This window comes from Halichoerus grypus, chromosome 14 (genome assembly GCF_964656455.1).
Source record: "Halichoerus grypus chromosome 14, mHalGry1.hap1.1, whole genome shotgun sequence".
Lineage (NCBI taxonomy): Eukaryota > Metazoa > Chordata > Mammalia > Carnivora > Phocidae > Halichoerus > Halichoerus grypus.
The window spans coordinates 32,747,826-32,760,780 of NC_135725.1; the positions used below are offsets into that span (position 1 = coordinate 32,747,826).

Below are 12,955 nucleotides of genomic sequence, written 5' to 3' on the forward strand. Positions count from 1 at the left end.
AAAGAGAACTACAAGCCAATATCGTTGATGAAGACAGATGTAAAAATTATCAACAAAATACTACCAAACCAAATTCAACAATACATTAAAAAAATCATCCACCATGATCAAGTGGGATATATTCAGGGTTGCAAGGGTGGTTCTATATTCACAAGTCAATCAACTTCATATACCACATCAATAAAACAAAGAATAAGAACCATATGATCATTTCAATAGATGTAGAAAAAGCATTTGACAAAGTACAACATCCATTCATGATAAAAAGACCTCAATAAAGTAAGTTTAGAGGGAACATACCCAACATAACAAAGGCTATACATGAAAAGCCCACAGCTAATACCATCCTAACTGCGGAAAAACGGAGAACTTTTCCTCTACTCTCAGGAACAAGACAGGGATGTCCAATCTCACCACTTCTATTCAACATAGTACTGGAAGTCCTAGCCACAGCAATCAGACAATGAAAAGAAATTAAAGGAATTCAGATCAGCAAGGAATAAGTCAAACTTTCACTATTTGCAGATAAGATGATACTACATAGAGAAAACCCAAAAGACTCACTGAAAAACTACTAGAACTGATAGACCAATTCAGTAAAGTCACAGGACACAAAATCAACATACAGAAATCTGTTGCATTTCTATATGCCAGTAATGCAGCAGCAGAAAGAGAAATTAAGGCATCAGTTCCATTTACCATTGCACCAAAAACCATAAGATACCCAGGAATAAACCTAACCAAAGAGGTAAAAATCTGTACTCTGCAAACTATAAAACAATGGTGAAAGAAAGTGGAGATGACACAAAAAGATGGAGAGACATTCAGGCTCATGGACTGGAAGTACAAATATTGTTAAAATGTCTATACTACCCAAAACTATCTACAGATTCAGTGCAATCCCTATCAAAATAACACTGACATTTTTCACAGAGCTGGAACAAAGAATCCTAAAATTTGTATGGAATGACAAAAGACCTTGAATAGCCAAAGCAACCTTGAAAAAGAACAGGAATGCTGGAGGCATCACAATTCTGGATTTCAAGTTATATCAGAAAGTTACCGTGATCAAAACAGTATGGTACTGTCATAAAAGTAAACACATAGATCAAGCAGAACAGACTAGGCAACCCAGAAAGGGACCCAAATTTACATGGTCAATTAATCCTCGATAAAGCAGGAAAGAATATCCAATGGGAAAAAGTGCAATCTCTTCAACAAATGGTGTTGGGAAAACTGGACAGCGACATGCAAAAGAATGAAGCTGGACCACTTTCTTATACCATATGCAAAACTAAATCTAAATTCAAAATACCTAAATGTAAGATCTGAAGCCATAAAACTGCTAGTAGAGAACACAGGCAGTAACGTCTTTGACATCAGCCGTAGCAACTTCTTTCTAGATATGTCTCCTGAGGAAAGGTAAACAAAAGGAAAAATATACTGTTAGGATTACCTCAAAATAAAAAGCTCTGCACAGTGAAGGAAACCATCAACAAAACTGAAAGACAACCTACAGAATGGGAGAAGATATTTGGAAACAACATAGCTAATAAAGGGTTAGTATCCAAAATATATAAAGCACTTATGAAACTCAACACCCAAAAAACAAATAATCCAATTTAAAAAATAGGCAGAAGACATGAGCACACATTTCTCCAAAGAAGACACCAAGATGGCCAACAGACACATGAAAAGATGCTCAGCATCTGATCATTAGGGAAATGCAAATCAAAACTACAATGAGATACCACTTCACACCCTGATCATTAGGGAAATGCAAATCAAAACTACAATGAGATATCACCTCACACCTATCAGAAAGGCTAAAATCAACAACACAAGAAACAACGGGTTTTGGTAAGGATGTGGAGAAAAGGGAACCCTCTTGCACCGTTGATGGAAATGCAAACTGGTGCAGACACTCTGGAAAACAGTATGGAGGTTCCTCAAAAAGTTAAAAATAGGACTACCCTATGATCCAGCAATTATTCTAGTAGGTATTTACCGAAAGTACACAAAAATACTAATTAATTCAAAGGGATACATGCACACTGATGTTTATACCAGCATTATCTACACTAGCCAAATATGGAAACAGCGCCTAAGTGTCCACTGACAAATTTATGGATAAAGATGTGGGGTTATACATACAAGGGAATATTGCTCAGACATAAAAAAGAAAGAAATCTTGCCATTCACAAGGACATGGATAGAGCTAGGCAGTATTACGGTAAACGAAGTCAGTCAGTCAAAAAAAGACAAATACCTTATGATTTTACTCATATGTGGAATTTAAGAAACAAAACTAACAAGCAAAGGGAAAAGAAAAAGAGAGAGAGAGACAAATCAAGAAACAGACTGTCAACTACAGAGAACAAACTGATAGTTACTAGAAGGGAGGTGAAGTGGGGGTGGGTTAAATAGGTGATGGGGATTAGGAGTGCACTTGTTGTGATAAGCGCTGGGTGATGTATGGAAGTGTTGAATCACTATATTGTACACCTGAAACTAATATTACACTGTATGTGTAACTGGAATTTAAATTAAAACTTTAAAAAAATTATGTATGATTAAGCTATGCCATGATTTATTTATTTATTTTTTAAAGATTTTATTTATTTGACACAGAGAGAGAGACATAGCAAGAGAGGGAACACAAGCAAGGGGAGTGGGAGAGGGAGAAGCAGGCTTCCCGCTGAGCAGGGAGCCCGATGCGGGGCTCGATCCCAGGATCCTAGGATCATGACCTGAGCCGAAGGCAGACGCTTAACGACTGAGCCACCCAGGTGCCCCCCATGCTTTAATTATTGATAGGGAGGAAAAAATAAAGTCAACCTAGATTTTTCTCCTTCAAAATGTAAGGAAAAGTAAAAACTTTTTTCAAAGAAAAAATAAAAGTTCTCAAAGACCTACATTATTAGAAATGCTAAAGGAAGTTTTTTAGGCAGTAGAAAAATAACACCAGATGGAGTCATGGATCAATACAAAGGAAGGCAGACTGTTGGGATGAGTAAATGTACAGATAAATTTAAAATACACTTCTCTCGGGTGCCTGGGAGGCTCAGTTGGTTAAGCATCTGCCTTCGGTTCAGGTCGTTATCTCAGGGTCCTAGGATCGAGCCCCACATCAAGCTCCTTGCTCAGTGGGGAGTCTGCTTCTACCTTTCCCTCTGCCCCTCCCCATGCCCCGTCTCTCCCAAATAAAAAAAAAATACATTTTTCTCCTCATTCTTAAATTTCTTCATAAGATAACTATTTAAAGCACATACAAAAACAGTATTGGGGTTTATAACACATTGTAGAAGTAAAATGACAACAACAGCACAAAGTATGAGAAGAGGTAAATAGTAGTACACTGTGAAGTAGTATAACATTTGAAGTTAAATGTGTTAAGCACAACTTGTAAAACCTAGAGAAGCCACCAAAAAAAAAAAAAAAATTCAAATAATGATAGCTCATAAGCCAACAGTTGAGATAAAATGCAATACTAAACAATGTCGGAAATATTATCAGGGATAAAAAGACACACTCATAATCAGAAGGATGAAAATGCATCAAAAAACCATAAGCATCATTAAATACATACACATGCAAAATGGGCTAAATGCCCCAATCAAAAGACACAGGCTATCAGACTGGATTAAAAAAAAAGACCCATCAATATGCTGTCTGCAAGAGACTCATTTTAGACCCAGACACCCCCAGATTGAAACTGAGGGGGTGGAAAACCATTTACCATGCTAATGGACACCAAAAGAAAGCTGGGGTGGCAATCCTTATATCAGACAAATTAGACTTTAAACCAAAGACTGTAATAAGAGATGAGGAAGGACACTATATCCTACTTAAAGGGTCTATCCAACAAGGAGATCTAACAATTGTAAATATCTATGCCCCTAACATGGGAGCAGCCAATTATATAAGGCAACTAATAACAAAAGCAAAGAAACACATTGACAACAATACAATAATAGTGGGGGACTTTAACACCCCCCTCACTGAAATGGACAGATCATCTAAGCAAAAGATCAACAAGGAAATAAAGACTTTAAATGACACACTGGACCACATGGACTTCACAGACATATTCAGAACATTCCATCCCAAAGCAATGGAATACACATTCTTCTCTAGTGCCCATGGAACATTCTCCAGAATCGATCACATCCTAGGTCACAAATCAGGTCTCAACCGGTACCAAAAGACTGGGATCATTCCCTGCCTATTTTCAGACCACAATGCTTTGAAACTAGAACTCAATCACAAGACGAAAGTCGGAAAGAACTCAAATACATGGAGGCTAAAGAGCATCCTACTAAAGAATGAATGGGTCAACCAGGAAATTAAAGAAGAATTAAAAAAATTCATGGAAACCAATGAAAATTAAAACACAACTGTTCAAAATCCTTGGGATGCAGCAAAGGCAGTTGTAAGAGGAAAGTATATAGCAATACAAGCCTTTCTCAAGAAACAAGAAAGGTCTCAGATACACAACCTAACCCTACACCTAAAGGAGCTGGAGAGAGAACAGCAAATGAAGCCTAAACCCAGCAGAAGAGAATAATAAAGATCAGAGTAGAAATCAATGAAATCGAAACCAAAAGAACAGTAGAACAGATCAACGAAACTAGGAGCTGGTTCTTTGAAAGAATTAACGAGATTGATAAACCCCTGGCCAGACTTCTCAAAAAGAAAAGAGAAAGGTCTCAAATAAATAATATCATGAACGAAAGAGGAGAGATCACAACCAACACCAAAGAAATACAAACAATTAAAGGAACATATTATGAGCAACTCTATGCCAGCAAATTAGATAACCTGGAAGAAATGGATGCATTCCTAGAGATGTATCAACTACCAAAACTGAACCAGGAAGAAATACGAAACCTGAACAGACCTATAACCACTAAGGAAATTGAAGCAGTCATCAAAAACCTCCCAACAAACAAGAGCCCAGGGCCAGATGGCTTCCCAGGGGAATTCTACCAAACATTTCAAGAAGAATTAATACCTATTCTTCTGAAACTGTTCCAAAAAATAGAAATAGAAGGAAAACTTCCAAACTCGTTTTATGAGGCCACCATTACCTTGATCCCCAAACCAGACAAAGACCCCATCAAAAAGAATTACAGACCAATATCCTTGATGAACACAGATGCAAAAATTCTCACCAAAATACTAGCCAATAGGATCCAAGAGTACATTAAAAGGATTATTCACCACGACCAAGTGGGATTTAGCCCTGGGCTGCAAGGTTGATTCAATATCCACAAATCAATCAACGTGATACAGTACATTAACAAAAGAAAGAACAAGAATCATATGATCCTCTCAATAGATGCAGAAAAAGCATTTGACAAAATACAGCATCCTTTCTTGATCAAAACTCTTCAGAGTATAGGGATAGATGGTCCATACCTCAGTATCATAAAAGCCATCTATGAAAAACCTACAGCGAATATCATTCTCAATGGGGAAAAACTGAGAGCTTTCCCCCTAAGGTCAGGAACGTGGCAGGGATGTCCAATATCACCAGTGCTATTCAACATAGTATTAAAAGTCCTAGCCACAGCAATCAGACAACAAAAAGAAATAAAAGGCATCCAAATCGGCAACGAAGAAGTCAAACTCTCACTCTTTGCAGATGATATGATACTTTATGTGGAAAACCCAAAAGACTCCACCCCAAAACTGCTAGAACTCATACAGGAATTCAGTAAAGTGGCAGGATATAAAATCAATGCACAGAAGTCAGTGGCATTCCTATACACCAACAACAAGTCAGAAGAAAGGGAAATTAAGGAGTCAATCCCATTTACAATTGCACCCAAAACCATAAGATACCTAGGAATAAATCTAACCAAAGAGGCAAAGGATCTGTACTCAGAAAACTATAAAATACTCATGAAAGAAATTGAGGAAGACACAAAGAAATGGAAAAACGTTCCATGCTCATCGATTGGAAGAACAAATATTGTGAAGATGTCAATGCTACCTAGAGCAATCTACACATTCAATGCAATCCCCATCAAAATACTATCCACTTTTTTAAAGAAATGGAACAAATAATCCTAAAATTTGTATGGAACCAGAAAAGACCCCAAATAGCCAGAGGAATGTTGAAAAAGAAAAGCAAAGCTGGGAGCATCACAATTCCGGACCTCAGCTCTATTACAAAGCTGTCATCATCAAGACAGTATGGGACTGGGAAAAAAACAGACACAGAGATCAATGGAACAGAATAGAGAGCCCAGAAATGGACCCTCAACTCTATGGTCAACTAATCTTTGACAAAGCAGGAAATAATATTCAATGCAAAAAGACACCCCCTTCAACAAATGGTGTTGGGAAAATTGGACAGCCACATGCAGAAGGATGATAAAAATAGACTCAAAATCGTTGAAAGACCTAAATGTGACACAGGAGTCCATCAACATCCTAAAGGAGAACATAGGCAGTCACCTCTTCGACCTCAGCTGCAGCAACTTCTTCCTAGAAACATCGCCAAAGGCAAGGGAAGCAAGGGCAAAAATGAACTATTGGGACTTCATCAAGATAAAAAGCTTTTGCAGAGCAAAAGAAACAGTCAACAAAACCAAAAGACAACCGACAGAATGGGAGAAAATATTTTCAAATGACATATCAGATAAAGGGCTAGTATACAAAATCTATAAAGAACTTATCAAACTCAACACCCAAAGAACAAAGAATCCAATCAAGAAATGGGCAGAAGACATGTACAGACATTTTTCCAAAGACATCCAAATGGCCAACAGACATATGAAAAAGTGCTCAACATCGCTCAGCATCAGGGAAATCCAAATCAAAACCTCAATGAGATACCACCTCACACCAGTCAGAATGGCCAAAATTAACAAATCAGGAAACGACAGATGTTGGCGGGGATGCGGAGAAAGGGGAACCCTCCTACACTGTTGGTGGGAATGCAAGCTGGTGCAACCACTCTGGAAAACAGTATGGAGGTTCCTCAAAAAGTTGAAAATAGAGCTACCATACGATCCAGCAATTGCACTACTGGGTATTTACCCCAACGATACAAATGTAGGGATCCGAAGGGGTACGTGCACCCCGATGTTTATAGTAGAAATGTCCACAATAGCCAAACTGTGGAAAGAGCCAAGATGTCCATCGACAGATGAATGGATAAAGAAGATGTGGTGTATATATATACAATGGAATATTATGCAGCCATCAAAAGGAATGAGATCTTGCCATTTGCAACGACGTGGATGGAACTGGAGGGTGTTATGCTGAGCGAAATAAGTCAATAAGAGAAAGACATGTATCATATGACCTCACTGATAGGAGGAATTCTTAATCTCAGGAAACAAACTGAGAGTTGCTGGAGTGGAGGGTGGTGTGGGAGGGATGGGGTGGCTGGTTGATAGACACTGGGGAGGGTATGTGCTATGGTGAGCACTGTGAATTGTGCAAGAGTGTTGAATCACAGATCTGTACCTCTGAAACAAATAATGCAATATACGTTAAGAAAAAAAAAAAGAAGATAGCAGGATGGGAAGAATGAAGGGGGAGAGATTGGACGGGGAGACGAACCATGAGAGACGATGGATGGACTCTGAAAAACAAACAGGGTTCTAGAGAGGAGGGGGGTGGGAGGATGGGTTAGCCTGGTGATGGGTATTAAAGAGGGCACGTTCTGCATAGAGCACTGGGTATTGTGCACAAACAATGAATCATGGAACACTACATCAAAAACTAATGATGTAATGTATGGTGATTAACATAACAATAAAAATAAATAAATACATACATACACATGCAATAGCAGACTTTCAAACTAAATGAAGCAAAATCAGAACTCAGAGTACAGAGACAAAGGTCTCTACACTAAAATTAATTGTATTTCTATGTATTAGCAAGAAAAAATTGTAAATTGAATTTAAAAAATGACTTACAGTTGCATCAAAAACATGAAAATATGTACAGGTACAGTTAACCAAATATATGGAAAATGTAATCACTGAAAACTAAAAAATGGACTGAAAGAAATTTACAATTATCCAGAAACTGATAAATTCCATGCAATTTCAATCAAAATTTCCTCAGATTTTTTTTTGTAGGTGTTTATAATACGATCTAAATCACACAGAAATGTGAAGATGCTAGTATAGCCTAACAATTTTGAAAACAAAAACCAAAACACAAAGCTGGAAGACTCATATTACCAAATTTCAAAGCTTACTATAAAGCTCTAGTAATCAAATCAATGTATTATTAGCCTAAGGACAGACCTATAGATAAATGAAACAGACTCATAAATATATGATATGTTCAACTGACTTTCAATAAAGATGCAAATCTAATTTAGTAGGGAAAGAACAGGTTTTTTTCAACAAATGATACCGGTACAACAGATTGTCTATATGGAAAAAATAAACTTTCACCTTTACTTCAAACCACACACAAAAATTAACTTCAAATGAATCACAGACCTAACCATAAAAAATAAAATTTAGAGGAGTGCCTGGGTGGCTCAGTCAGTTATGTGTCCAACTCTTGATTTTGGCTCAGGTCATGATCTCAGGGTTGTGAGATCAAGCCCATTTGGACTCTATGTTGTGCACACCACCTGTTTAGGATTCTCTCTCTCCTCTCCCTCTGTCCCCACTCTCTCTCTCCCTCTCTAAATTAATAAATAAATAAAACAAAATTTAGAAATTTCTGAGAAAAAAGGGAGAAAATTCATAATCTTGGGTAAGTTAAGATCTCTTAGGTCATAAAAAGCACAAAACATTAAAACAAAAGAATAAACCTGAAGTTAAAATGTTGTATTTCTTAAAAAACACTGAAAATGAAAAGTCAGGCAAAAGACCAGGAGAAAATATTTGCAATACGTATGTATCTGACAAAGTACTTGCATCCATAATATACAACAGAATTCTTAAAATTCGATAATAAAATGCGTGGGAATGAGAAAGGGAGGATAGTGGTTTCTTCTGGGGACAATAGAGAAATCTAGGGAATCCTGTTTTAAATATGTTAATTTCTTTAAAAATTGCTGAGTAGTGAGTACGTTGAGACTTTTATTATAATTTTCTTTGCTTCATGTTTAAAATATTTATAATTTAAAAATTAAAAGTTAACACTAAACCCAAAGAGAAAGTTTAATTCATATGACTCCATGAAATTATCATAGTCACTAAGACATTTAAGGTGGATTTTTGCCCATATCTTATTCACCTATGTTTATTTGACATTAAACACATGGACACACAAACATGTAAAATTGAAGAAAAGAAAAAGATTCCGTTAGATTCCTAGTTTCCTACTATCCATTCCTACTTGGATGCTTAAATGTTTCCCTCATCAACTTTAAACAACTTACTAAAACGAGTTCGTTGATCTTTCCTCATAGCATGGATTCAGGCTCTTCTGTTTTCTTTCTTAGTTCCATAATTTTACAAGTCAAAAGGACAGCATATTAGTCAGGAGCACAAGCTCTAGAGCCAAAATGCCCGCCTTTAAATCTTGACTACCACTCAAAAATTGCCTGACCTTGGGCAAGTTAATTAATCTCTCTGTGCTTCAGGATAAATGTTAAATACATATAAGGTACTTTGAGCTAAACTTGGCAAATAATCATGTTCAATAAATGTTAACCATTCTTTTTTATCTTCTTATTGATGCTATAACTATTATTACAACTATGTCCTGACTTATCTTTGTCTCTTCCTTTGTTACTCCTTACTTAGTATCAAGGAAGTACTTAGTCTTGTTACTTGTTCCCAGAACAATCTGACCTCTCTCTCCCTATTTCTGGTCATCAGTAGTGAAGATCTAGACTACTATAAGTTTTCGTACAGGCCTTCCTTTTCTTCATTTTCTCTCCATTCCAATCTATTATATACTACTGTCAGATTAATCTTTATCCCTTTTCATAAAATCCCCTTTCCTTTAGCAGGAATAGCTCTATAAGGTTTTGTAGAAGGAAAAAAAAAGTATTTCACAGTGGGTTCTGAATTAATCACTAGAATAAAAAGTATGGTAGGAGAAAGTCTCAAGGTTGAGTTTTAATCATACAAACATCAAAGCAAGCTAAATTTACTACTATGAAAGTAACAAAGACATATTATAAATTGTCTTTGAGTAGCATTAGCAGTTCCCTATTACATCAGCAATCACTCCTAATATAGTTTGAGTTTGAGATTTGATTTATTATGAAAATCACCAGTCTTTTTTGAGTAATCACCTCTCTCTTTTGTTATAAATAAAATGTTATACAAATGCCATTAATCTATGCTCCCAGGCCCTAGGAAAGTAACACTAATTAAGCACAACATTCTTTCCTGATGAGCCCAGGGTAGGGTGAGTTATCCAGAAAATTAATACCAATGGAGGAACTGGCAGAGGTGAACCTATGTGTCATTTTGAACTACATAATCTCTGGAGTTTCTCCTAACTTTAAAGGTCTGTGAATCTATTCTAAAGCTATACAAATCTATATAAAACTCTTCTAATTTAAAATTTGATAATACTTCTATTTTCATTTATAATTCATTTGATAATACTTCTAGAAATCTAGAAAGCATTCTGAAATCTTTTGTAAAAATTTGTGTTTAGCTTCAAAGTAATTTGGTTTGAAATTTAAAACTATATTTTTAAACAAATTTCACTGTGATATTTCATTATGAATTCAAACTTGAGTGACAATGCATTTTATAACACTACTAAAATGGGCCCAAATTTTGATATGGGCATACAAAAGTTATACAGCTACTCTTTGAAAAGTAGTTCCTAGAAATTTGAAAATGACTTTTTTTTTTTAACATTTACCTTTTTTCTTCTTTTGCTCTCAGCTGTTCTTCCTGTCTCAAAACTTGAACCATTATAGATTCAAAAACTCCACTTGTCAAGCCTGCCAAACTTCGTGGTGTTGACCGACGCCTTGTTGAGGTACATGCAGTTCCCTTCTCATCCTCCAATCCATAATAGCCTCTAGATGTAACTGCTATCGTTGTCTTTTCTCTCAAGTGCCTTGGAGAAGAATAAGTCAATTCATAAGGTCAAATCTTCTGGGTAAGCAACAAACCCTCTTAACCAGCATCTTAAGAATAATCTCTTTTGCTAACTATATAAAAAGTATATAGTTAAACCTTACTTAGCTATGCTCCAGATTTTTATCTGCCCTACATTAATTTCTAATTTTCCTTATCCATATCATAAAATCAGTCTGAATGACAGACCCTTCCCTACATTTAAAAAATATATAAATCTTGGGGTGCCTGGGTGGCTCAGTTGGTTGAGCATTTGACTTCAGCTCAAGTCATGATCTTGGGATCCTGGGATCAAGCCCCAGGTCAGGCTCCCCACTCAGCAGGGAGTCTGCTCTTCCCTCTACCTCTCTCTCTGTCCGTCCCCCTGCTCATGCTCCTCTTTCTGTCAAATAAATAAATTAAAGAAAAAAGAAATATATGAGTCTTTCACATTAAAATTAAGGATTAAAACACTATCTCTTTAATGGAAAAAAAGTTTATTATTTATAAAATTAAATGCAGCTTATTTTTACATTTCTTCATATATTTCATACTACCTATCATTGGTATAGGAAAATGCACAATACTACAAAAACATTTTGGAAGAGAAAATTCATGGTACGTGAACACTTAAAGAAATTATAAACAAATGAAACATTACAATATATTAAGTACTATGATATAGAAGTGCAAATTTGGAAACCTGACTAACCTATAAAAAGAATCTAGGAATTAAGATTCCCTTTTCAATGTCACACAAATGTCTCCCTACCCTATAATATTCTATTAATGCACTAAGATACTAATCTAATACTTGAAAATACTGATAAAAAAAAGTTTCTCAGCAGTTTAATTACCTATAAATCCCCTTAATGAATTTGAAATAATTGATTAAAACCATTTACACTGGAAAAAGAAACATTAATCTTATCAAGTTTTTAAGTCTAAATTAAAACCTGACTTCTGAACTTTTATCTGAAAAAAAAAAAGGCTAATTATAAAAAGCATTAGGGAAAATATCTGCTCTTCTACCTCTGTAAAATATGCCAGAGCCTCTGAAGGTTTTGAACATGTTTCTACAATGACAAAATCAAGTCAATACCCCAAATAAGCATTCAATATGCTGGATGAATTTTATGTAAATTAAAAGTTGACCCTGTAATCAAATTTTCCTGCTTTCCTATAGGCTTTCTTTAATACAAAATAGGCTACGGTTCAATAAGACAAACTTTTATGGTATGAAATACAATCAAATGCCTTTCCATCCTGGACTTTGTTCATAATTACTCTAAGAACTTTTATAACAATCTTAGTCCCAGGCCATCTGGAGCAAGATTCTACTGAACTATGGCACTATTATGTTTTCTTTGTTATAAGGAGATAATGTTGTAACTGATTCAGCTTTAAGTAGGGCATGAACTTTTAAATTAGTTTTCAAGTAATCCTGAAGAATTTGGGCTAATCTAACCATACTGTTCAGGCTGTGATTATTTTATGCATAATAGCATAGATCTGTATGATGGCTAATTGGGCCAAAAAGAATGTGGGCCAAAAGATAATAAAATGACTGGCAATAACAGATACTGAATGGGTATACTTGGGTTCATTTTACTGGTGAACTAACTAGTTCTATAATTTTAATTACTTCCTCATCAATACTGATGGAAGAGAACATTAATGAACAATATCGCATTGAAACGTGATGACATCTCAAAGGTCACAGTATATGCAGAGCACTAGGGATAAAAGTTGAGGGAAATAGTAAGTCACATGGCTAAATTATTATGTAAGCAAGTCAGACACTAAATTTTATCTTTTAATTTCCTCTTACAAGTAGGGAAGATGAAATTATATAAACTACTTTTTTAAACAGTATTTTCTCAGAATAAAGACCAAAGAGAAATTAGTATCCTTTATTACTCATCCAAAAAAAATGT

At 35.7% G+C, this 12,955-nt stretch overlaps 1 protein-coding gene across 4 annotated transcripts in view; it reads right to left on the reverse strand.

Annotated features, from left to right (window-relative positions):
* BRD10 (bromodomain containing 10) overlaps positions 1–12,955 on the reverse strand; it is a 160,329-nt gene that overhangs the window by 115,751 nt on the left and 31,623 nt on the right. For 3 of the 4 annotated variants that reach the window (XM_078062162.1, XM_078062161.1, XM_078062160.1), the window contains exon 2: positions 10,819–11,019. The exons of the other annotated variant lie outside the window; for it this stretch is intronic. In XM_078062162.1, coding sequence (XP_077918288.1) covers positions 10,819–11,019 — 201 coding nt within the window. The remainder of the gene's footprint in view (positions 1–10,818; positions 11,020–12,955) is intronic. 4 annotated transcript variants of the gene reach the window in all.